Below are 27,791 nucleotides of genomic sequence, written 5' to 3'. Positions count from 1 at the left end.
CTCCCACACCTTCAGCATAGGACTTTCAGAGCAATAGTACAAAACACCCACAGCTACTCTTAAGAGCACCTGCACGCTCCTGTCCTTACTGTGTAAATGTAAAAAATTAGTCCTTACCAAGGTTTTATAATCAATGCAAATTGATTTGTAAAAGCATTTTGCATTCAAGGTCTGATGCAGGACAATGTTTGTGGAAATGTTCTGGACTCACAGGAAGTAGATGTCCTTAAAAAAACAAAAGCTTAGTGTCTTTGAGAATACTTGGATTAGATTTTTTTTCGATACTTGACCATGAACACAATCTCTTGCTTCCCTTCAGCAGGTTACCTCAGAAGAGAAGCGTACCTTTACTGTAGAAACAGTGTACCACACGTTTATCTAAACCAGGGGTCTCCAACCTTTCTTCATCTGAGAGCTACTTTGAAAAAAATGAAAGAGGCCAAGAGCTACTTGCATCAAATTGCTCTCATTTATTTACATAGCTCTCATTTATTTACATAGCACACATCAGCTGACTTAAGCTGCTGTTTGTACATGTGTGAAATTGCAATAAGCCGATGCTTATCAATAATATTAAATTCACATCGAGGTCCGAGAAAAATAATATGAATATCTGACAATTCTTAATGTGCCACATAGTAAGCTATGTTGCTGAAAATTCACATCAATTTCCAAGAAATAGGTGCATTTACATTTTTTTAATTTTCTTTCTTTTTTTTTATTTATTTTTAAAGACAGCTACCCGAGCTACCCGTTGGAGACCCCTGATCTAAACTTATTCAAGGTCTTTCTGATGTATTAAGTCAACCAAACCAAAAAAATAGGTCAGACATAACAATAAGAACTACTTTATGTCTCATAAGTGCTTCTCTAAAATAAAAAACAACCAGAAAAGAAAACACAGCCTCAGGACAAAAGGTGGCACAGCCCACCAGAGGAGAAAAGGCTAAATCAGTTTTGTGTTTTAAATCTCTTCTAAAAACGTACTTTAATGAACAGGCTTTTCTAGAATAGGACTTATCCCTCCTTATCACATTGTTATACTAACAACCAAAAATGTTAGTTAGCCAGAACCAGAGCTTTTCTTCTTAATCCCACACCTACAACTCTATAACAATTCTACTATTCAATTAGCAGACGCTTTGACCCAACACGACAAACATCAGAGAGTAAGTGCAACACAAGCAAGGATCTAGAGAAAATAGCCTTCTTAACTAATAAAGTATTATAAAAAAAACAAGTTTGTCACATTAATAGGCTTACAATGGTATTGTTGATAAAATTGAGATACTGTATATATGGGGGAGGTGTGTAGGTCTAGTCCAACAGGCTACAAACAGGATGTGCAAACACCAATAACTGCTTAGAGACAGAAACAAGGGGAAGTATAGGCATAAACTTTGTGCCAATGAGACGTAATGGAGAAGTTAGAGAGCCAGGTGGAGCAGAGAAAAATATCCATCAAAACACAGGGAGAAGGGCTGGATTAGCAGGTGCTCCATAGAGACGCTACAGACACATCGGACGCAGGTTCAACTCCAAGCAGTGACTATTTGTTGCATGTCTACCACCCCCGGTCTTCTCCCTAAATGTCCTGTCTCCTCATCTGTCCTAACTCATAAAGGCAAAATGCCAACAAAATTATCTTTGACAAAAAGAAAGCAAAAAAATCTTTAGAGCATAAAGAGGCATCCAGGAAGAGGGTTTATAATACAAGCTGCAGATTAGCCACTAACCTCTTCTTATTTTGAGTTTTTCTGCTAACCGTGTTGTTCTTATGACACAACCTTTGAAAAAAAACTAAGATATTCACTCGGCTGTTTTGTATTTATGCTTCCTCTTTTCTGTGTTAGTACCTTTTACAGGAAGTTGGGGAAAGATAAAAGACACAACAGGCTACAGTCACAGCTTTGATTGAAAGTTTCACAATGTATGTCTTTTGAAAACTCTTGTATTCCTCCTATAAATCTCATAATCAGGGCTGCTCTGAGAGAAGTCTGTTTCTGTCAATTTCACTCACATAACTTTATTGTCTGCTATAGTCTGAGTTTATGTCCTTTTTTCTGTCTTTATTATCGAACTGTAGAGTTTTTATGACGTATTTCTGTTCTTCTTTTTAGGTAGCTCTTGATTTGTGATTTGTAAACCCGTTTGTATCATGGGTTATGACCCTTACATTGGGTACATACATAACAACTTACATTGTTTGGAGACACAGTGAGAACACTTCTGCTCTTCCTCATCTTTCCGCAGGTAGCCCCTCGCTGTCAAAACCAAGGGAGCTTCACATTCACATGCACACCTGAAAAACACAAAATGAACAAAGAATTAGATGGTTTAGGGGTCATTTTGAGTTTATTCAAAATATTCTAAAATTCACTTAGCAGACGCTTTTATCCAAAGCGACGTACATCAGAGCAACACAAGCAAGGATCTAGAAAAAAGGGAACAATGTGAGTAAGAGCAAACGATCAGCTTTGAGTCTGATTGGACACACAGGTGCTGACAGGAAGTGACCAGAGGCAAAGCACAACATTGAGGGCAGTTCTTGAGAGCTCTAATCAGTATAGAAACCATCTTATAAGTCGTCATTATCAAACAAAAACCATCGTCATTACCATCATCATCATCAATAATATGGAGACCATCATCATTAAGTTAGTAGGTATTCATGAAAGAGCTGGGTCTTTAGCTAGACTTGCCTTTATTACGGCTCCATGGAGACGCATTCAGTAAGCGTAATGTATGGGACACCAAAATCCAGCAAGATAATGTGCAAGATATTCTCAAAGGCCTCATGTAAAAAAACAGACTGATAGAGAGTAGATTTTTCTGGGCAACATAATCGCTCCCATGTTGAGTTTATTTTTGTTTCATTTTTCTTCCTTTGACTCCCGTCAAGTCAGCAAGAGATGGTTCATGTAGGAACAAATACAAAACAATTCAGTTATCAACACAGGGATTGGAGCGTCCACTTTGGAAGTTTTATGAATAAAAAAATAAGTACAGATCTAAAGATGAATGAAAGATTATAGATGCAGCAATTAGGACGTCGTAAAGATGATTAATCTTTCATTATTGATGCGTTTCTCGGTTCATAGAAAGTTTGAAATTGTGAAAAAGTACATAAGTGTTTCTCAGCCCTCAAAGATTTTTCCCTCTCAACCAAAAGACGATCAGATTACTGAAACAGGGGAAGAAGGAAACCAGACTAATATAAGAAGCTGGAAAAGAGCTATTTATTGGGTACAAAGAATACAGATGACACACCATCACACATACGAGCACACAAACTCACTCACTCTCTCACTCATTACCCCCTGTCGTGTGTCCCTTTAGCTTTTCATCAGAGATTTTCCAAACTTGTTATCTTCATGAGATCACTCGCCTGCGTCTGCAACATTAGTAGTTTTCTGTTTGTCGTTTTTCATCTCACAAAAAAAAAAAGCCGTCTAATGGGACCCAAAGTGGCCTTACTGGTTCAGCAACGTTTATCTCCCTCATGCTAATCATTGAACAGCAGCAGACAAGATTGACTCCTCAGCAGCCATTGAGCCGCTCTCTAGCTAACTCTGACAGTCGTTTACAGACACTCGTGTCTTCCTCTTGTGACCCAGGATGGTCTTTTTTTCCTCAAAATAACGAGAGAAGGGGGGGAGGTTAGTCACAGAGAGTAATGCAGATGGGAGGGCTTAACAAGAGAAGAAGATAAAAGACGGATGAAATAAGACGAGGGGAGGTTCAAAGAGTTATAAGATGGAGCGTGAGGATGGTTAAGAGAGCAACAAGCTAACAGGTCAAAGAGAATTTTAAAAGATGAAGAGAAAGCGCCAGAGGTGGGCAAAAAAAAAAAAAGGATTGAAGAATAAAATTAGGAGGCAGAGAAAGATAGGGGGAGCACGGAGCATTAACTGGAAAGCCTAATTGTTAAATATGGAAATAGGCTACTGTAAGCCAACTCGTTCTCTTAAAGAAGATGTGAAGCTTAAATGAGCTGTTAGTTAGCTTAGCTCCACCCAGAGTGTAGACAGGGAGAGCGTGTCTATGTTCCCACATTTCTAAGATTATTTTTTTCCAAAATTAGGCCATTTGTTCCCACATTTCCTTTTTCATAAATTTGTTTCAGATTTTAATCCCCCTTTCTCCCAATTTGGTAACGATAACCCTAAACCTAACCCTAACCCTAACCCTAAACCTAACCCTAACCCATAGGGTCTCATTTTAAGAAAAATCTTAGAAATGTGGGAACATAGTGCTAACGCCTAGACGGGATACCTGTGACAGCTTCTCTGGCTCTTTTCAGAAAGGTAACTAAAATCTGCCAACCTTCACCTGTTCAAAAAGTTCAATCTTGTCATAAAACGACTGATTGGATATTCTTTAAGCTCAATCGATACTCAGGTCTGTATGGTAAACATAGCCGGTGCTACCAGTCGGTTAGCTAGACTTATACATTATATTAAGATTGTTACGTCTAGCTGGAGCTAGCATTCGCTTCTCTTAGCTATTGACCATTTTTTAAGTTCAGTTAAACTCTCGTGTCTGTAGGATTAAAGTAACTGGTGCTAGCAGTCAGTTAGCTTATCTCAGTCCAGAGAAATCTGTGACTGCTATCCCCAAAAAGAAAGAATTATGCAAACCACCAACACCTCTATTTCATCAGTTTCATCAAGATATGATAATATATGTATTGTTTTGACAACAATACACCTGCGATCTTCAGACAGGACGACGTACCCAATTAACACAATCAAGTTACATTTCACCCAGAGAATAATAAGGTGTTGGTATGTTTTTAAACTTACGGCTGAAACGCCGTAATTGTAATGAAGTTTAACGAGCCTAACCCTGTGTTTCACTCTAAAGTGAATTTTGTATTATCCTATAAGGGCCCCTGATTGCCTTGAGATAATGAACATACTGTAACTACAGCAAGAACATCACAAAGACTGCTTTACCAAAGTAGATAAGACAGAAACTATAGTGCAAACAGAATAACTATCAGCAAGAAAATATAATGTACATTTTTCCAAAGGTTTATTTTATTCCACTGGACTTAATGCTAACAGGGTAATGCAATGGTTTTGAGATGGCACGTCTATCCTGTACATTCATTTTATATCTTTGAAACAGATAGACATCTCTTATCTTGAACAGGCAGGATAACCTTAAAGCCAAGAGGTTTTAAACAATAAAAATACACAAGAGATACCACTGTAAAAGAACATTTCTTTAAAATCTGTAACATGACAGAAAAACATAACTTTCTGGACTTAAGATTTTATTGGACAAATGTTGAGTTCATATAGTTAAGAAACATAAATTGGGTATTTAATTAAAAAAAATATCAGAGTTTGAATTTCCTAAACATAAACGAGGAGTGACGAAGCTTCTCTGTAGGGATGAAGATCAGTTATCAACGTTGGCAGGTAATTACTGAGTTTCAGAGCGGATCTCGACAGCACAGATTTAGAAAGCAGTTTTATGAACACTGCTTAGCTCTGTAACCTCGGGGGGGGGGGGGGGGGGGGGGGGAGATGAGCAATGGTACTAACGAGGACTGGTGTGTGTGTGTGTTAGGGAATCCTCATTAGCGTTACTTCTGCCTAATTACCAACATTGTGGCTCGCAGGTATAACGACAGAAGACATTCACAAACAACAAAAAAATCTGATCTTTGGATGAAAACCAAACAACAATGGTCTCTTAAGTGTGTGTTCGGTGTGTCTTATTTGTTGTGTATATTTATGAGATGACCAGTACAAATAAAAATTGATTGATTGATTGAGAGCCCAACAAAATGTATAATAATCAGACATTTGAAATGTAAATTGTTACAGAAAAAAGAGTGAGTGCATTCATATGAGGGTTTTACGGGACTGCTTTGTCAGTTCTCGAGGTGACAGAAAGAGGTACACAGCAGGTTGATTAAGATGATTTATAGAATTTCCTGAGAAAATGTAACTGTAATTTTGAGAACAGACTTTGCAGGTTCCCTGAAGAGCACGAGCTGCAACTCATCATTTTTCACAATTTGGAAGAGCAGACTATTTACTGGCAGGTGTAGCTAATGTAGTGGGTACTAAAAGTACTTAACGTCTTTTATCTTCAATCAAATCAATCAAACTTTATTTATATAGCACCTTTCAGACAAATTAAATTGCAGTTCGAAGTGCTTAACAAGAGTGCAGAAAAGTTATTGGTGAAAAGTAGTTTATAAAATCACTGAGAGACTAATGCACAACAATAAGAATTAAAAAATGAAAAAATAAAATACGACACATAAAAGCAACAAGATATTAAAATTAATACATAGGAGAAGAATATTTAAAATTGTAGTAGGATAAAAAAGACAATACAATAATGTTAACATTTGAATTTATATAAAGCACTACATAAAAGCCAGACTTCATTTATCTCAACTGGTGCTTGAACATGCGACAAAATCATGACGCACTTCCTTCTGTGATTGAACACCTGAAAACACACCAGGGCATCGTGGCAAAATGTGACAAGATGTCCTGTCACATCTCATCTTGTACCTCTCACACACACTCAGAGCTACATGTAACAATGTCATTAGAGGAGGTTTCAACAGAGCATGTGGTGTATCAGTCTAATAGAGCAGAGATAACAAGCACTCCGCCTGTCTGTCCTGATGACTGAGTGCCGCAGTGGGACGTCTGACGGAGGAGGGGAGACGGGTTCTGTGCAGCATGTTCTCACACATGTCTCACTGCTAGGTCACTACAGCACCAGCCTTCAATCTATATGACACTGCATGTACAGTCATTGTACCTTATTGTTCTGATACTGCAGTCAAGTGACAAACTATAAGGACTGGTCAGGGTTTTGTTCAGGAGAAATGGACGGTCCAAACAAACACAGAATCTTCAGCCATGACTTCAAAATCTGTTGCCTTCTTTTAAAATGTAATTTTAAGCATCAGTTTGCGAGGACAACTTTAAAACAGAAGTGTATTTCTGTAATTGGAATTAAATTGTGGAATTATTTAAATAATGATTTGAAGGGTTGTGTTCAGATAGATAAAGAACAAAGTTATCAGACTGTATGAAAGTGGCAGTTAGTGTGTTTTGAGTGTTTTCCTTCTTATTTCTGAGGAAGTGAAGACTGAATTGTCAGATTTGGTTTTTGTTGGTATTCATTCATTGATTGTAATTGGACAGACCATCCAGACATTTATTGTTTGCTTTTTGAGTAAGGGGGCAGGCAAAACAAGATTTATTCTTCTCCCTGCTCCTTTCCGTAGATGGGATAAAGTGTGAATCGATTTTTCTTTTTTTTTTTCTGTTGTGTATTTTGACATGTACGGAACCAATAAAAATGAAATGAAATGAAAATATCCTCTTATTTTTGATTTATGCAACATAGTAGTCACATATCTTATGTTCTATTGTGTCCACTAGTGACACAATATTTTATTATATCTAATAATTTATTATAAATGCGTCTTCGTTTAAGCAAATTGTGACAGTTTCGCAACTTAAATGTATTATTGGTTGTTGCACATCCAATAGTCACAACGTTTCATTATTTGCCTCGTTTATCTCTTTTTAACGCAGACAGCTGAAGTAAATTTATTATTGCTACCTTAACCGCTGCCTTAGTCTAACCAGAATTTTCTTTTTTAAGCTAAATAGCAGTGTAAACTTACATTAGATTGAAAGAATTTAATTGTACAGGGAAATGTTTCCTACTGTGCACATGACAATAAACATTTTGAATCTTGAATCATGAATCTTTCCCCGTCTAAATCTGAGCCTTTAAGATCTTGTATTTGCTATTAATGAGTCAAATGTTATTTTATTGTATTTTTATTTTGAACACATGATTGATGCCATGATTCTTTATGCAAGGTGACATTTCCCTATTTTGACATTTTTACCTCATCGTTTTCTTTACTTCAACTTGCAGTAGTTTATATGTATGTGGGTGTATTACTGTGTTTGTGTGTGAGTCAACAGGAGACAGCAACAAAGAAAGAGTGCACACACTGAGTAAGGTGATGCCAGTGCAGCTTAACAAAAATGCTAATCACTGCTGAGGTATTCAGCATTCTTCGTCTTCAATACATTTTAGTTGATAATAATAAGAGCCGAGAACATCTTTCATACACACTGCATCCTCTACAGATCCTGAATACAAATTAAGCCGTGCAAACTTTGCCCCATTGATCCTTACAAAAAAACAGGGTTAATAGTTAAATGCAGGAAATATAATGAAGCCTTGCAATTAAATTATTCAAACCAAGGACATTCTAGACGCCAAACAGTTCATGCTCATAAGCCATTTACTCCACATCTGTGAATCCTGATACCTTGGCCTCAGTCAGCACAACATTTTTTTGTTAAAAAAAACCATATTTTTTGTTAATAAAAATACTTATGTAGTCAGTTTTTATATTTATTGTAGGAATACGCATTAATTCTTAAAGGGATACTTCACCCATTTGCATTAATCTTTGTATCATTAGAAACCTGGTAGTATTTTTGAATGCTCGTGCATCCGGCCCTCATTTTCCCCTGAGATGAGAAATCTTTGTATTTCTGAGTCTGAAAAGGAGTTTCCAGTGACGCAAGATGACGATTTTTGCGTCACTGGAAGCTGTTGCGGTTAGCGGGGTGAAACTACAACGCTAGTTCCTCATATTTTCGACCACTGAAGCTACAGACCAATCACAGATCAGTGGGTGGGAACTCACTCCCAGAATCCAAACTTAACGTCCGCCATATTTCTTGGAAGCTATGCTAACAGGCTCTATGGAGAAAGATGATAATGGTGAAAAAATATAAATATAGTTGCTGGGCGCCGGCGGCGGTGAGGATGAGGAGCGGGCCCGGGTCGAGCTGGGGTGGACTGGTAGTGTCGGTGCTCTCACTGTTTGCATATGGACACAGACATGGAGTCTGTTTTCTGTTTTCTGCCAGGAATTTCCAAAATACCAATTAAATTCTGGAAGAAATCTCTGAATCAGTTGAGGAAACGTCTTTATGTGTTGAAGTAAACATGTCTGTAAATGTTTTTATTTCTACATTTCTACTGCTATACTGTATGTTTTGTAGAAACTGTAACAATCGAATTTCCCTCTGGGATTAATAAAGTATTTCTGATTCTGAACTAGAGGACCTTAGTGGGAGTGGCCTGCGGTGCTGTGCATTCTGGGATTTGGTGTCTTTCATCCACACGAGCCAAAAAGACACTTTTTGCCTTTTCTCGGCCAAGAAGGCACCAACTTCAAAATGTATTTCACATTTCTACATTTATGACCCAATGTCAATACAGATTCATGTTTCAACGGGTGAAGTATCTCTTTAAGCTCTTTTTTATAAGAGATCATAAAAAAGCTGTGTTACTTAACCTACTGACTGTACTTTGGCAGCAGCCTCCTGCTGTAGCAGAATATGAAGCTGACACAGAGCAGCTTGGCAGGATTTCATCAGCTCTTTATAAAAGACGTCGTCGAAACCTCGCAGCTCGGTCAGTGTAGCCCCAGCCTTCAATCTATGAAACTGCATGCACCCCTTTAAAGTCATTTCTGAATGCTGATGCTGTCCAGAAGAAATTATGCAATTTTTTTAGTTTGGGCTTATCTCTCATACAGCACTGTAGACCACAGTTTCTATCAACCTCATAATGTTGATTCATTTTGGATGTTTTTCTTTTTGGGGCATCTTTATACTCTACTTTGCCTTCTGTAAAAAAAAAAAAACGTTCTGTTCAGTGCTAAAAATATTGTTCTAACCTACTTCACTTGCTCCTGTTAAAAGTTTGCTCGAGCCAAGATGATGCATTACAAGCTACGTCAACGCATGAGAAGATATTTTAGCCCTCCAAAAACAGTTATATTATGGTAACAATAACAGCATTTTTAGACTTTAGAAACACAAGTTTTCTGTGAGTGTTAACCCATGGTTAAAGGTTTTGATCTAATTGCATTTCAATCAAAACCAAGCTTCATACCAAGCAGCAGCAACTGCTCCAAAAGTCCGACCCCATTAGTGAGCAACCAGTTCTCTATGTTCAACAACAAACTCTCCTAACTTTGCATGCAAGCAGCAGAAAGGAAAGCAGTCTGCATCACTCAGGACCCTTCACACCCCCTTCACCACTCGTTTCAGCTGCTCCCCTCAGGCAGTTGTTTTAGAGTACCACTGGCAAAAAAGAAAACTTACAGAAACTCTTTTATTCCCACTGCAATACGCATTTTAAACAAGGCTAAATAAGCAATGTTTTTTAAATGCTGTGCATATGTGTTCTTACCTATTTAGGGTACTTTTAGCTATTTATGACCTGATGTGAGTGTTAGTGTGAATGTTTGTATGTTTTCATGTTGAGCCTCAACAAAAGGTAATTTTCTGTCACAATGTCATAGACAATAAAGTTTTTTGAATCTTGAATCTTGAATCTAACCTTTTTTTAGTCAAATAAAACATCAACTTCCATCTGCGACCACCTCGTATGGAATCTCATTGTGTGGGGAAAAACTGGGTTAATGAGCTAATTAGCCAGCGAAATGTTTTACCTTGGGGATAACTTCGATAGCCATTAGGGATTTGCCATTTATCTTCTTTTTTGAATCTCCTCAAATCTGGTTTTCAGATTTCAAGATGGAGATGGCAAGATTTCCCAACTCAATGCTTTTTTATGTCAGTTAGCATCACGTTGACTATGTCCAAGTTACACACAGTGTACGCTTTGAATTCAACAGTTTGCTGTGGTTATTTTACCATTTCCCTTAGACCAATCATATGTCGCCTGAACCCTTGTAGACAAATCATCTCAGTGCTGTCAAAGTGTGAAACTGTCCTCTCTCGGCTGACATCGGTTGTCATTCTAATCAAATCCAAGCAATCTTCCTTCGTCCCATTTATCTCCAGTCTACATATTTTTTTTCACTCCAAGGGGTCCTACCCCCCATCAGATGTTCTGCTCCACATCACAACCCTCCAGATTCCCAGCATTTCTCCTCACCCTTCAACACTACTATAAGAGTCAAGACTCCAGCAGGGGGCTTCTGCTTTTCATCTCGTGCATCTCCATCACCCTTAAAAATAATGACATCTCAATGGCAACATATATTTCTCATCTCATCAACACATTTTCTTTGATCCCTCTCGACGCCTCCGTTGGCTCAAGTCCGTCCTAATTTAAACATCTTCATCCAGAGAATCTGTGATATAACCATGCGTTATATAGAGTTTTAAAAAAGTCATTAAAATTGCTTCTCTTTGTCTTACATAATAAATATTGTTGGCAGGGTTCTTGTCTCTTCTGTGGTGAAAATAAATGTGTGAACCTTTTTTTATTTTATTTTCATTTTGAAGTATTTTTGAACAGGGAATAGAGGCAGATAGTCCTCTTTTTAAAGATTTCTAACGTTGTTGTGGAGCCAATTTGGTCCACGGGGGTGAAGGGGCAGCACCGCCTGCAGGGAGCCTGAAGGGCCTTTTTTACAAAAAGACTAATGATAGTCTGCCTTACTTTGATGCATACAGATTGAAGTGTGGTGTGTAAGCATATTTTCAAGTTAAATATGCTTCAACTTGAGATAAAGATTAATTTCATTAATCTGTGTGTATGGCATATGGAGTTGTGTATTTTAGTCTACAGCTTCAATAAATTCTTCTACACCTACATTAAAAGCCCTCACACATTTTGCAATACTTGGAAGACCCTAACAGGATATTTTGGTTGGCACCTAAGTGGAAGTCTAGAAATTAAATTACAGGCCCGCTGTGTAAATGTACCGCCCTCAGACTTGAGGCTTTTGACTTGTTTTCATCACAGCAGAACAACAAACATGAAATTGGCTGCAGTCATTGGCATTCAATTAACAGCCACTCCAAAAAAACAAATCATAAAATTAGCCACATAAAACAAATGTTTCCTTTTAGAAAAGTGTCAAGCTGAGTCTATATTAAGGCGTGTAAACGTGTATACATTTTGTGTTGGTGAGAGGCCACACTGATCCTGTGATCTTACCTGAGGGACATTTGCTACCACATGAAACCAGATGTTTACTCAACATTCATTCACAAAGGAGAAAAACATCCTAACACCAAAGCTCAATTCTAATCAATTGTATATCTGTCCTGTAGAGGCGGTCCTCCTGAGGATAACGACAAGGTTATTACAGAAAAACCACTTCTTTAACATATTTGGTGAGTTAAAGAAGCTCTTCCGGGATGTCAGAATCCAATATTCATCACTTTGACCTCAGCTTTTGTGACATTATTGGCCCAAGCCCAAGAGAAAAAAAAACAGAATACCAGTGACCACTACGCTCTGCCAATGAGAGGCGTCTGATCCAACCTTCACAACAGGGTCCTAAGACGCTGACTAGACTCTTCTCCTCTGTCGCCCCCCGGTGGTGGAATGAACTTCCAAACTCCATGTGATCTGCAGAGTCCCTCTGCACCTTTAAGAAAAAGCTAAAGACCCAGCTCTTTCATGAATACCTACTAACTTAATGATGATGGTCTCCATATTATTGATGATGATGATGGTAATGACGATGGTTTTTGTTTGATAACGACGACTTATAAGATGGTTTCTATACTGATTAGAGCTCTCAAGAACTGCCCTCAATGTTGTGCTTTGCCTCTGGTCACTTCCTGTCAGCACCTGTGTGTCCAATCAGACTCAAAGCTGATCGTTTGCTCTTACTCACATTGTTCCCTTTTTTCTAGATCCTTACTTGTGTTGTTCTTACTCTCTGATGTACGTCGCTTTGGATAAAAGCGTCTGCTAAGTGAATTGTAGAATTGTAGACTTTGGTTCTGGGTTTCCAGAAATAATCAACAACTAAATGGCCTCATATCAAGACCAATGAGATATGAGACAGATAATTGGATAAGATACCTCCATAGACAGCAGCCTAGGCTTTTTAATAAATTCTGATGTGAGCAAGTTGAAAGCCCAATGTGTCTGATGCTGTCACTAAATGGTATTTTGCTCTTTTGCATGAGTTTCAGAGGACGGGGACAAAGTTTTGGTATTCAACAACATGGGATGAACCCCCCCCCCGGTTTACATATGTTGATGTCATTGTCATAAGTGCGATATGTGATTGTGGGCTTCAGACATTTAAAAAAAAAAATTGACTTGACTTTTTGTGAGTGTTTTAGGCACATTGCCAGTAATAATATCTACCAAGATATTCATTTCAATTACAAAATGACACATTGTATGTACAAGAGGTGATCGTGCTTTTAGGCACGGTTAGTCCTGACCAGTGTGACCGCGGGCCGTGCCGGCCAGCGTGGAGATGGCGCAGCGGGGGGCCAATCGTGCTTGAGTACGGCACGGTACAGGTGGCCAGTGTGACCGCGCCCTTAAACATTTCTTCTTTAAATAACAAACATCCAACACAACAACCTGTTCTGAAAGCGAATTAAATGGGTCCTTGAATCTTTTAAACTCCACATTCTGCCCACATACAAAGAACACATCGTTTTTGAAGAATTCCTCACATTCTGAAGATGCTTCATGGTGGAGCACTTCACTGTATATGAAACTGTGTTATCACATCACTCTGCAGCCTACGGGCTCTGAACGCCTCCCACATGAGAAAAGTGTAGAGGAGAAAAATGACAGAGTGAGAGGTCACAGCGGTGGAAATAGATTCATTGCTCCCACGTTTTATACCACTGTGTTTATTCAGCGCACTTTATTTTCCCTAAAGAGTCGACTTAACTGAAAAATATACTTCTGATCTTTAACTTTTAACAATGCTTCTTGAAGGCTTCAGAAACACAACAATGTCTTAAGATAATATGTTTTCTCGTTTCAATTTAAAGAGCAAATTCTGCTCCGTAACCAGCTGTTTTTGTGTATGCGTGTGTTTCTCCTTCAGTCGCTCTTGTCTCCCTTTTCACACCCTGTCATTTCATATCAACACAGCAGCAGCCATGTTTCCCCCATCTGCCTCCTTCACTGTGTCTTTGGGAAATCAGCTTATGAAGAAGTAAGGGCCATCTCATAAGTTCTCGAAGAGACAATTAAAAACAATCTGATTAGCATCCCTGTTTTGTTCGCTCCCTCTGGTAGTGTCATTTTGATGAAGGGGGAGCAATCAGAGTGAGGCTTGCTACTCCTGTTGAGCATGCACTGGAGAGCCTAAACACCCTGAGTAGGGGACTTAACATCAACAGTGATCATCAAAGTGATAAAAAAAAAGCAAGAGGAACGGTGATGAAGGAGAGACAAAGAAAAAAATAGATTTAAAAAATGTGTATTTAAGATGCTCAAAAGCTAAAGTCATTGAAGCTAAGTAACACAAAACCCATTTAAACGCATAAGTGATGATTTTTGTAACATCAAAGCACAGTGTTTGTGCTTGACCCACTTCTCTCTCCATACACACTCATACAGCTGCGGTACCACTGTAGACCATTTTCTCACACAATCCCCTGGGACGTGGGATTATGTATACAGGATCAAACCGTGTTTGACCCAATCATAACCAGACTGCCAACATGCCTTAATCCCCACATTTTCCCCATTCAGGGGAAAACCAAATGTGTTAATCCACACACTTCACTGCTTGTGGCACAGAACTACAATAGAGCAAATACAGATTTGAGCCATTGCTGAATACAGACAAGAGTGACTTCTAGCTGCTATGTTAACACTGGATAAAACACGGTGCACGTTCACTTTATTCCACAACTTTCCAACAACCATGCAAAAAACCTGGAAGATAGAGTCATACGGAAATGTGAGTATGGCTCTGCTGGGAGTCATTCATTCCAGAGAGTTTATCTCTACGAAGAGTAACTGTGCCCGTATAGATTTATGTCTCCTTCGAGCTAAAAGATTGGTTGCCTGATGATGGAAAATGCCAACAAACATGAATCAATATGAAAAGAGCCGGCCTATATATCAACAAAATGAGTTGTTGTAAAGCATACAAGTAAGCTGGGGGGTTTTTGAAACAAAATGCTGATAATGATGATTAAAATAAAGGATGGTGTTCAGGACATCGAAACTGGGATATGATCATATAAAGAGCTGCTGTTGAAATGATTTAGGAAATGTCTGTCTAAAATGCATCTTTATTTTAACCTCTGTTTTATGGAACATTGTTCATACATTTTGATTTTTTTCTTTGATTTGATTAATTTATTTTGGTGTCATGCACACAAAGTGCCCGACCCTCATGGGCTTATAAGACACCAAAGAATTCAGTTGCAGTGGTTTACATTTACAAATCATAACATTACAAAGTTACCAGCTCCTGTCACAGTTCAGTCTTAAACAACGTGTTCTGTATTTTTTCCGCAGGCTTTAAAAACAAAATCTGCTATAACAAAGATTCCTTTTTTAAAACACAACTCATGTTTTTCATCATCTAGCCAAAAGAAATCAACATAAATTGAAGACATTCTTTTAAAAAGAACATCCCTGATGTCAGCGTACATCGGGCAGTAAAACAAAAAGTCGTTTTCAGTTTCTCCTAACTCACACAACAAACAAACTGGGTCTTCCTCTGGCATGGCATTAAACCTGCCGGTCTCTACAGCTAAAGGCAATGTTCCTGAACGTAGCTGAGCGCAGAGGGATCTTTGTCTTTTGGTTAAATTAAATTTAGCATAGGCTTCTACACTGTAGCAATCCTTTATGAGACAATACATTCTTAGTTTTGGTTTGCATCATATATCCACAGACTATTTCTCTTTGTACATTAGAAACATATTATTTTTTATCTCCTGAATATCACAAGTTAACTTATTTAGAAAAATACACTTGCGTTTCATTGAATGGAATATCGCATTTGCTGTCAGACTGACTGTTACATTAACCTTCAATGTTTTTTAGAATTGAAAATAGTGAGAGTCGACATCTGCAGCTTATATCCATCTGCAGATATCTGCACACGACAGCAAAATAAAAATGATAGGTCGATAAAAGACTAAAGCTAAATAATTTATCCACAATAGCAGATGGATACTGAGATTGCATTTCGGCCAGGACTATTTCCGCTTTATCTTTTTTACCAAATGGACTGTTTTCTGCATTATAATACACAAAGTACAATCTGAGAAAAAACTGGAACAAAGGGCTTCCAGAAACCAACAGTCATAATCTTTGCGTTCAGATTCTGCATTTATAAAGATATGTATATGGGCATTTAGATTGCGAGGGAAATCCTACAATCCTACAGTGGCCATAGATTAATCCTTTAAACCGTGCATGTCCTCTTACACCACATGGAGCCATGTGTCAAACTGGCCATCAACACGTTGTTTACCGAGTCAGATCAACGTCAAACAGGAGTTTTTCCACATCGCAGTGTGAACCTTGAAGGGTATAGACTTAAAGACTGTTGCAATTCAGCAGAGTATTGATTTTCAGGTATTACATCAAGCAAGCAGAGAGTATGGATTTGCTGCCAGGTCAATAAGAGTCTTCCTGCATAGCTGCACGGAGAACCTTCTTGACTAAAATGTAATTGACTATTTGACTTTTTATTGCAGGGAAACAGCATGTATAATTCATCCTTATTGATGATGGTTGTATTCATTTTTTAGGGGATAGTGGAGAGTGAAAACACAAATACTCTTCTAATATACTTCTGCAGTATTATAACTTATAGAAAGCAGCCATTTCTTATTCCTATCCGCATAGTGTAGCTCTGTATAGCAAAGTTGATGTGCAGGTTTGTCTGTCTTTCAGTCGCCCAAACCTCCAATTTCATAATGACAGTAGTATTGTAATGAAATACTAAATAGACATTACCCTTCCTGAGAATGAGAAGGCAAGGCAAGTTTATTTATATAGCACATTTCAAAGTGCTTCACACAAGACATCAAAAGCATCATGACAGAGGAAAGAAAAGAAACATTAAAATAGAACATTAAAAAAAATCACTGAAATGATTCAATCTGAAAATATGTTCAAATAAAAATAATTCAAATGAAATGAATTGAAATAAATAAATTAAAAATATAAAAAGAGTTAAAAGTTACAGTGCAGAGTTAAAGTTTAAAATCTTGTTTAATGAAAGGCAGCTGTAAACAGTCTTCAACCTTCAAGGTCTTCAACCTCGATTTTAAAGAGCTGAGAGTTTCAGCAGACTTGCAGTTTTCTGGGAGTTTGTTCCAGATATAAGGAGCATAGAAACTGAACCCTGAGAAGCTTACTGACTTGAATGATAGCAGGATTGCTTCCTCCAAAGCAATAAGTAATTACAGTTAAAATCTGTAATCATCATCAATCAGAGCTGAACTTATTTATTGTTCAACATACAATTAAAAAGAAATTCAAACTAACAATAAATTTTCCTTTCAGAGTTAACATTGAGGGGTGCTGGCAGCCTAGTGGTTAGTGCACGTCAGCTGGGAACATCCCTACTAACTAGAGAACCTAAAAACCCCAACCCAAATCCTGTCCCTCAATCTCTTCATCAGTCTCCCACTCCTCTTGAACATGAAGACGTGAGCCGACTGCTTTGCATGTTAATTACTCTCAATTATCCAGCTCATCTCTTCTTGCTATTCATCCTCGTCAGCCCAAGCTTTATGAGGGTAACACTCTTTCAGAGTCACTGAGAGAGAGAGGGGAGAGAGAGAGGACATCCTATTGTTTATTCACTGATTAAATTAATAACCAACATCATTGCCGTTGGTCGATGATATGACAGAAGAAGACTGTCAGGAGTCAAGGAGAGAGATATGAGCAGAGAGAGAGAGTGATATAAAAAGAGAATTTTATTTAATTGAGTCCAGTTAACACAAGACTGAATGAGAATCTATAGTGGATGGATGCTGAAGTAATTTATATAAGTAAGCAGCATTTTGATAGCACAATTAAACAGCAAACAGCTGCAGTTTTTCATAGTATGGCAAAGCATGTCATATTCTCCATATACAGCTTGGTCACTGTAAATAATGTGGCCTCAAGCCCCTTTAATTAACTTCAGACAATCCCCAGACCAATCCCAGAACCTATCTGCTATCACCACACAACAATACAGCCTCTGGGACTGATGGACAATGTTTCAGGGTGTAGCCAGGTGAGGGACAAAGTGTATTTTGTGAGTTTCCCCGTTTTTTTCTAGTGTTGCTTGTTTCCCTTGAGTGTTAATGTTTCCTTGTGTTGATGGGTTCCTATAGGTTTGTCTTCAGCGTTTCCTGTTTTATTTTGTAGTTTCTTATCCTTGTGTTTCTTTGTTCTAGTGGAGGACTCTCGTGTACTGGTGACTGTTTCAGAGTTAAAATCACTACAGTATTTATACACATTACTCTGTCTTTTGCTGCTGGTAGGAAAATGCTCGCTTTGGTTGCAGCTTTCACTACACAGTAACATGATTTGGTTATGGCTTGACGTGCTGAGATACCTAGTACACAACCCAAAACATATCTGGCCTCATGATGTGATATGAGACTGTAAACCGTTACCTGGATGACATTAGGTAAGGGGACTAACAGACGAACACCAAAACACACTAGAAGCCGGAAATGGGGGAAAACTCATTATGCTACAGAAACATTAACAACAGAAAGACAAAAGAGTCAAATCCTGGCAGAATAGGGTTCCTCACCTAGGAGAATCCTCAGGACACAAAACTCTGGCTGACTGTGGCCTCTGCTCCATGAGCCGTAGGCATAATCGACCAATCGATCGATCGAAAGTCCAGGTCAACAGGTTCAAACGTTTACATTCTCACATGACTATCTAGGTAATGTCCAGACGTGTTAGCGAGAGCTGTTGATGTGTAAAAGGGCTTCATGTGTACAAGTCAGTTGGGGATTCTTTATCAGCTCAAAAAGAACATACAGTATATGATAGAAAAACACTAAAAGGATGTCATGGAAATGTTTCTGTGCTTGGCTCTGGAAAAGATAACATATACACTTAAAGATAACATATACACTTAAAGACAAACAAGAATTATTTGACGGTATCTGGGGCCTACATATTAATTTTTTCTCTGGGATAAAGATCTGTCACATATTTTGAGCTAGGCTGGTAAAGAGTTGGCAATGTCTGTAATTCTGGTCATTTTTGCAGAAACTGTTCTAGGGCAGAATATTCGTGATTAATAATCATCTATGGCAATGTACTCCATCTGGTTATTTTTATTTAATACGGACAGTAATAATGATGCAACATTTTGTAATTATTTTATTTTTATTTTGTATTATTATATTTTCCCTTTTTCCCCCCTTATTTTATAAATGTGTATATCTTTTTTTTTTTTTTCCCTTAGAATTTATTTAATTAATTGTGTGTCTTGGAAAAATGTTTAAAACTCAATAAACATATTGTTAAAAGGATGTCATGGAAACATGTCGACTATTATTTCTGATATGAAAAATGTACTAAGAACCTCAGCCTCAAAGGAACTACAAGTAATAGAAAGACTATAGTTTTGATAAAATAACTAGAAGCATAGTGACTGACGGATTAACTTATAGCTACATCTCTGATGTTAAGGAAAGTTCTGGACCATTTTCATATAAACATGTGACTTGTTAATCAAAGCTTCTGTGACCATGGCTGCACTTGAGGAACAATGTCTGAGAACACTTACATTCTGTGATCATACCTCCTGCTTCTTTCAATTCGAGAGGTTATGAGTATTTTTTTTATACGTAGAACCTTGAGTGTGAAAAAAAGCTCCATGTTACCAGATGTCTGCAAATGTTGTCATGGCACTCAGGTACAGAATGTTCTCTCAGCTGGCCCTCAGAGAATAAAAGTGTGCAGATGTTATGGTACTGACAAGTTAATGATAAATGGGAATACTTCTGTCCTCTCTGTACCCAACAACCAAAAAACCTAATTATTATAAACTGTGCTCTGTGTGTGTGTCATTTTGCGTGCCTCACAACCTTTTACCGTCCATTTGTTTCTCAAATTTTTGTGTCAAACTAATGTATGTGCACACACGGCTGTCTCTGCTTCTCCTGCCATTATACATCAATTCCACTTGGCCTTGAGAGCTGTGGGCATTATCCTGCCATGTGTGTATCGACCAGACGAGAGAAAGCCCTCTTAAAGTGATCACTGTAGATGATACAATTAGGGCTGAAACTATCTGGAGATTTAAAAAAATGATGCTGCGAGACAAGGAATGGAAATATCTGTTGTTGAACTGAACTTTGATCATCATCTGGAATTACAGGAAAGAAAGAGGATTACATCTTCTGACATCGAGGTGGGAAAGTATTTAACTGATATCAATCATGATCATCATCATTGAACAAAACTAATAACTTGGACTAAAAAAAAAAAAAAATCGATAAGTATGCAGTGTTTCCCCCGAGGTTTATCTGCTGGGGGGGGTTGGCCTGCAGGTACACAGCTTGTTGCATGGCAGCAACTACTGCTTCAAAGTACTCTTGTTGCATGGCAGTGACTGCTTCTTAAACATATAACTAACTACTGAGTGAAGGACATGAATTCAGCTTTCTCCCAAGGTAAAAAGTCAAACAACTTCAAGGATGTATGACCATCTTCCCTTCTCTGAGCACATCCATGTCACTGAGAGAGTCACAGAGAGAGTCATGATGTACAAAATGAGCGTCAGTATGGAAGAATGCTTTAAATTAGGAATTGAGACTATAATCTTATTAGGACATTAAGTGAGAAGTAGTGTGGTCATTTATTTAAATTCACTTACAGACTTCTATCAAATCTGACCACTAATTTCCCCTTGCTGGCCATTAGAAAGACTGCGGTTGTACATAGTTCCCCATTGGGTTCACCCTTGCAATTTGAGGTAATGTCTTCTTCCTTTATGGTTAAAACCAATAAAGTCCACTGACAAATTAGCAAATGGCCATCAATAGCCAAATAACTGGCTCAAAATGTATCCTATTTAAATATAAAGCTGATTACCATGACTCTATAGACAACACTATGACACTATGACATTAGCAGGCCCAGCTGTGACAACCTGTACGGTTAATTCCATGACCTGCTTATGAGGAACGACACTAACTAAGGGCTTTTCGGCTTATACATCGTCAGTATGCATCAACAGCGCACACGTTAGATACACTGTGTGCAGAGGATATAAAGATGATGCAGAACTGTCTCTCCTGGGGCTTCATGTGTTTATAGTTTGAATGTAAAACAGCACAGGGGTTAACATGATAATAAAACACTTCAGTACAGATTTATGTACATGTCAATCTTGTAAGATAATTTGTTGTTGCTATGTCCTTCATTTGCCTGATATATATATATATCTTTTTTTCATTTTTCAACCAGCTCTTACAGCAAGGAATATGAAGCAGATGCATCTTTTTTTCCTTCTTGGGAATCTGCCCAGTATTTAACTGACTTCCAAAAAAACAGCCAGGACAAATATAGTAGTAGTGGTGTCACTCAAGAAGAAAAACTGGCACAAACAGGTTTTAAAAAAAGAAGCAAATTGGCCTCAATTTTTCCTTATTTACTGGAAAAGACATATGTAGTTTCATCAGCACACACCATCATCAATAGCCTATGAAACTGACCTGACCTTTAATTATACAGCAGATACAGGAGAATTGAGTGCTGCCATTGAGTTGCACGCTGAAGAAATCCATATTGCAATTAAAACTTCAGGATTTGCTGAGTGACAGGTATAGGGACTGGGGGCTATAAAGAAAAAGATCTGTGTTGTGGGACGTGGTATTTAACGACACAGAAGCAGTATAAAAGTATGTGTAAACTGAGAGAAAAATGTGTTTTACCCAGCCCCACTCCAAAAATAAAGCAATGAGGTAGAGTAATTATTTCTGCAGACTGGAGCTTCTCTTTGGCCAGCAGCATAAATAAACACCTAAGAGGTGTGAAAATATGCAGCTGTGCAGCAGAGTTATGTTGATAAAGACCAGATGGAGTCAGCAAATCTAACATGGTGCAGCTCCCAGGTGTGAATTTGTACACTGAAATTGTGTGAGGCAAGATGTTTCCAAAAAGCACAAAGTATACCTAACGACACTTTCCTGGAGGAAAACCATGCAAAACTGTTAATTGATAAAATCATGTCAAGTGGGAACTGGGAAGTACCAAAAATTCCAATCACCATCAAGTCTTTCTAAAAGCCTACAGGAAAGGACAGACCATCACTGACACCTTAGTGGTCTATGCTTATGACCTTAAAGGCTTTAAATGCGATTTTTCACACTTAAATATAATAGAAATCAAGTATACCCGTAACACCCGAGTCCCACTGTCTGTGATGTTTTCAGAGTTTTCAGAGTCCTATCTTCACTTTGTTTACATCGCCAGGATGGCCAGCTGACTCCTCCCCTCGTGTATAAAAGTTGTTTAATTGAGGGACTAGAGAAAAGAAGAATAACATACTGTACTCACTGCTTAACTGTGTTTCTAGATCACGCTCATTTCAGGTAAATTTACATGCAGTGTGAAGATACGAGCAAAATAAAGATCGCTAGCATTAGCATGCTAACACAACAATGCAGCACGAGTTGTTTTGGTTTCATGCTGGTGCTCAAGGGCGACATCTGCTGGATCAAAAAATCACATATAAAGCCTTTAAACAAAATCAGGCATGTGGAATCCTGGTATTTCACCACTTTAGAAAGACACAATTGGTGGGGTGAACGTTGGCCTAGTGGTTATATTGTGCGCTTCATATACTGAGAGCATCGTCCTCCTGAGTTCGACTCCAGACTGCATCTCCTTTCCTTTCCTGCCTGTCATTCTCCCCTCTCTCATCCCTGTGTCTGACTCTATCCACTGACCTGTCAATAAAGGCATGAAAGTCACAAAAAAAAGAAAAAACTTTCCAAAAGAAAACAATTGGGTTCTATTTATATGCCATGTGGGACGCCTGCTGGCTTAAAATGTCAAGGCCTTGACCATGAACCCATGGTTTCTGCCAGCTGGGGACATTTCTTGTGTGAGTCCACATTTCAGTCTCCGCTAACTTTCCGTCATCCCTCTTCTATCAGGTTTCCAAAATGCTCAGAGAAACGAGCCATGCAGTCGTCTAAGCAACACCTACAGCTGTCGAGAAGTTCCGATGGTTCCAGGAGTTATGAGGTTTTTCAGATCCCTTGAGCAACATAAGCACTCAAACAATTATTTTGACAAGGATCAGTGAGGCCAAAGCACATCCGAGAGGACGTTTTTCTTCAGCCTCAAATCTCACAAGAAAAAAGGTTTAAGTCTGACTGTGATACCATGACAACGGGCAAAGGTCAGATAGTTCCAGGAGAATTGAGATTGTAGTGTCAGGACCTAATCGAACTGTTATGTTTGGAGCTAAGGTTTGTGTGTGCACTGGCTTATCTGGAGTAAATCCTGCTGGGGCTTTTTCTCCTGTTCCCTTCAACGCTACTTCTACCCCGTATACACAATGAAAACATGCAATAAGGTAATCAATAACTGAATAAAACATCTCAGAATTCACAGCAGGAAGGAGGGACCCCACATGGTTTGAAATTGTGTCTGGAAGGCTGATTGTTTTTTTTTTTGTTTGTTTTTTTTAGATATGAGATTTCACCAGAATACCAATGATGTGTTGTGATGATCATTCAATGTAAATGTGCAGCATGTGATTCGCAGCAGGCTAATTTGTTTGCATACACAACCAAGTGTTAAATTACTGAATGTACAATGATTACTGTAATGAATATCTAAAAGGTTTTAATGTGCATGCGTTAGCCCATATCAACACCACACACACACACTGTTTAATGCAATCACAGGGCGTTCAATTACAACCGCAAAGTGGGTCAGTGTGAGAAATTTTAGCTCTGTAATGGTTCCGATTATATATTTGTAAATAGCACAAGTCAATATTTTCTGTCAGTGTTTTTTTGTAATCCTTCACGTGCTGCAGGACTGAATGTACCAGTGCCTTTCCACCAAGAGCTCTGCTTACGGATCGATGGGTTTCCACGTTTACACATGGAGCGCAGGGCAACAGATCAATAGAGCCAGAGTTTTTTTAGGTGGAACCATGCAGGAATAATTTCACAACATGAGGGTCCCCTAGTCCAGTAATGGAATGGCAGGGAGACAAATAAAAGTGCAAAGACTAAAGATGTGAAATTGAAAATGACCAAATTTATGTTAAAGTTGTGGAGGCGACAGAGCCTTATAAAATGTTTCATCTCTTCACACTCCCGGGGCGCTGGTGGCACTGTGGTTAGAGCGCACGCCCCATGTATGGAGGCTGTAGTCCTCCAAGCGGGAGGCCCAGGTTCAAATCTGACCTGTGGCTCCTTTCCCACATGTCATTCCCTACTCTTTTCTCCCTTGTTTCTGACCCTATCCACTGTCCTATCTGTCCAATAAAGGCCCAAAAAGCCCAAAAAATAAATCTTTAAATCTTTAGAAATCGTCCTTCTTTCATATAACAGTCATATGTATGACTAATCTAGAATCTTTACTGTGGAAGATGTACAAAACAACAACAATGAGTGTGTCTGCAGCGGGCTGTAAAGCACTTGTTCTGACAACTACCCCGCAGCAGCAGCAGCAGCAGCTTTATGCAAAAATAATAATAAACAAATTATCAATATTATCATTGACAGTCTTATTTGCTCTTGTGGAGACATCAGTATTCATTTCAGTCTGTTTAATAACCAGCTAAAAAAAACTCCTGCTGTAAGAATTTTTTTTATTATGAAACAGACGACCAAAAGCTTGTTGGTCCATTGACAAGAAGACTGACTTTTCCTATGTGGTTAGTTTTTAATGTCTCTAATCATGGCAGGAGGGTCAGTGTCAATTTGCAGCATGCAGGCTGCAACTTTATTTACACTTCCTGAAGAAAAGGTTCATTGTCATGTACACCTGACCGTTTAAAGAATGCAAGAGGATTGTTCAGTAACCAGATCAGCAAAGAGATGAGAGGTGCCATTTATCCCAGAGATGTGACAAAGATAGACACTCAGAAAGCTTGAAATCCTGCAAACTTAATTGATAAATTGTTTAGGGGAGGTATTTCCTCCATCTGTGTGCCCTGATAAACAACGGCTGGTTTTGGGGTATCAAATCAATTCTTCAAGTTCAAGTGTCAGGAATGCATGTGAGCAAAGCTGCAGGGTTTAAAGCTGGAAGGGAAGACAGGCTGTGTAGCATGGAGAGGGGATCAGGATATAAATGTATGTGAGCAGCAGAATCAGTGGTGTGTATGAGGAAGACAGAGGGTGACTTGAAAGTGACAGAAATGGCTAAAACACAGAAAAGGAAATATGTCTGCCAGCATGCCCATCAGTAGATTGATTCATGTGTTTGTTCACAGTTTTCCTCACAAAGCGGGACGCCCTGCTAGGTTTGGAGCTGTCACTGCTGGCTGGGAATATCCACGCTGCCTCTCTGAACCTGCGAGGAATTCCCATTGTGCCAATTTTTCATTTCAGCTCATGATCTGAATACATTAAAAGCCAAACAAAGCTCTTATTTCCAAATTGTTCGAGCAGATTGTAATGATGTGACAACGTAAAACACCCTCAGGATAGACAGTAAGGGCCATGTCTGGAAAACCATTGCAGTTGGTGTCGCTGTTATAGTCATTTTGGAAAGCGTCTGGTCTTTTCAATACTGGAAATCAAGTTCCCATAATCAGTGACAGGAATAAAATTTGACGGCTCATTATTTTGGGGAAAAAGGAAGTTAACCCTTCTCTAAAACAGGCAATTCAGTTCAATCATTTACAGAGTTAAGGTAGAAGCAGTACTGCCTCAGATGCGTCTCTTCCAGATGATGATGATAACATAATGCAACTTTTAAAATGCAGGTCAGGTCACCACTGTGAGGAGGCAGAATCCACGTGGACAGTTTGTATCTGACTGCACTAATGAGCACTTTTCTGTGAAGTATGGAGGTAGTTGTGGATGACACTGATGCAGGAAATATGACTTCAATGTTGCTGTAAATCAATGATGCTTATTCCAAAGGGGGGGTTGACTGATACTTTCTAAAGCCCAATAAAAAAAATGCCTACGTGCACAAACGTCCAATTACATTTTACAATGCAAAGGCAAACATGTGACATTAAATGGTCACATTTACAACAAGAATACTTTAAAGTCAATATTTAATTTAGAAAATATATTCTTTCAAAATGATATTTTTTGTGTCCGTATGACTTTACCAAAAAGTGTTTATTGAATAATTTAAGGATGCAGCCTGCCCATGTAAAAAGGTGAAACAGCAGGAGGCTGAACTTGTCGTTGTAATATGACTGGAGCGAAACGAAGCCAACCAAAAATCTCCTCACCCTCTTTTGTATTCAGCCCCTTTTCTTCACTGAGGCATTAAGAAATCAAAATTCACGCACATCTGACAAACTCAAGTGAATAGTGGAGAAAAAGCTTCTGAGTTACCTTGTGTCTTCACCACAGCTCATCCACACGTGGGGGGACAAAGGGAATCCCGACGCCTGCTGCGCGTTGTTTCTGCACGATGGAGCAGCTGTCAACACAAAATCCAAAATCTGTTTTTTTTATTCCGTCTCCATCCTCTGCTGAGATATTCTCACTCCACAACTGTCCCCATTGAGCGAACCGGGCAATCCAGATTTTCTTTTTACATAATCAAGGGTTTCTTGTTGGAGCTACACTTCTTTTTTTCCGACATTGAGGCAGGATTGAAACCTAACTGGCGCGTTGTGTATTATACTGTTTCTGGTTTGTCATTCATCCCGGGTGACCATTACCAAGCTGCATCCAGGACCGAGGTTCCTGTGTTTGGGAGACCGGGGGGAGTTGTGGGCTTTCGCCAAATGCATCTGAAACTCAGTGTTTCCCTCCGACCGTCCCTCCTCCTCCTCCTCCTCCTTCTCCAGCCTCTCAGCAGACGAGGAGTGTGGACCAATTGAGAGGCAGAAAGAAATAGAGAGAGAGAGAGAGAGAGAGAGAGAGAGAGAGAGAGAGCGCAGCTGAGTCCGGAGTGGGACCAGAGCTGTCATTACAGAATAAATGAATCAGCAGCAGAGACCATGTAAACATTTAATATTATATTGTTTATAAAAAATGGTCAAAGAAGGTTTGGACACACTGATCTGGAAATAAAAGATCTTCTATAATGGCCTTGATCACTTTAATTATCATAAGATATTATTTCCGAGGGGATTTAATGCAAAAACTCATTTTAAATATTAAAGCACCTGTGAGTGCAAACTAGCGTTTGTAGGTGGAGTACCAACGCACAAGTATGTAGTGCTCCCTACAGTGTAGGCTACTATGGTATAGGTTCCCTACGCAGAAGTATAAACCAAGCTTAAGAATAACTGCATAAAGATTTTAATTTTTTTCAAGGCTTTAAAGTCTTTCTATGTGATTTTTCACACTTAAATATAAATCAAGAATATCCTCTGAAAATAACTCTGTGAGTCATGACTGTCTACAATGGGTGTAACACCCGAGTCCCACTGTCTGTGATGTTTTCAGAGTTTTCAGAGTCCTATCTTCACTTTGTTTACATCGCCAGGACAGCTGGCTGACTCCTCCCCTCGTGTATAAAAGTTGTTTAATTGAGGGACTAGAGAAAAGAAGAATAACATCCTGTACTCACTGCTTAACTGTGTTTCTAGATCACGCTCATTTCAGGTAAATTTACATGCAGTGTGAAGATATGAGCATCATAAAGATCGCTAGCATTAGCATGCTAACACAACAATGCAGCGCGAGTTGTTTTAGTTTCATGCTGGTGCTCAAGGGCGACATCTGCTGGATCAAAAAATCACATCTAAAGCCTTTAAGAGAAATGATGTTTCACCAGCATATCAAACAACCAAATATCTGTTTAAAGCCGATGAGCCTCAGGTTTTTTTTCCCCCTTTCTGTTGTGAA

At 38.7% G+C, this 27,791-nt stretch overlaps 1 protein-coding gene across 1 annotated transcript in view; it reads right to left on the bottom strand.

Moving 5' to 3' along the window:
- pde4ba (phosphodiesterase 4B, cAMP-specific a) overlaps positions 1 to 26,705 on the bottom strand; it is a 193,066-nt gene extending 166,361 nt beyond the window's left edge. Inside the window, exons 1-2 of the mRNA XM_065955588.1 lie at positions 26,325 to 26,705; positions 2,202 to 2,302 (exon numbers count right to left, since the gene is read on the bottom strand). Coding sequence (XP_065811660.1) covers positions 2,202 to 2,243 — 42 coding nt within the window. The 5' untranslated portion in view covers positions 2,244 to 2,302; positions 26,325 to 26,705. The remainder of the gene's footprint in view (positions 1 to 2,201; positions 2,303 to 26,324) is intronic.
- Positions 26,706 to 27,791: the final 1,086 nt, after the last annotated feature.

This window comes from Labrus bergylta, chromosome 6 (genome assembly GCF_963930695.1).
Source record: "Labrus bergylta chromosome 6, fLabBer1.1, whole genome shotgun sequence".
NCBI classification, from domain to species: domain Eukaryota; kingdom Metazoa; phylum Chordata; class Actinopteri; order Labriformes; family Labridae; genus Labrus; species Labrus bergylta.
The sequence above is the reverse complement of the archived record's forward strand: the minus strand, read 5'-3'. Positions and strand labels throughout refer to the sequence as shown.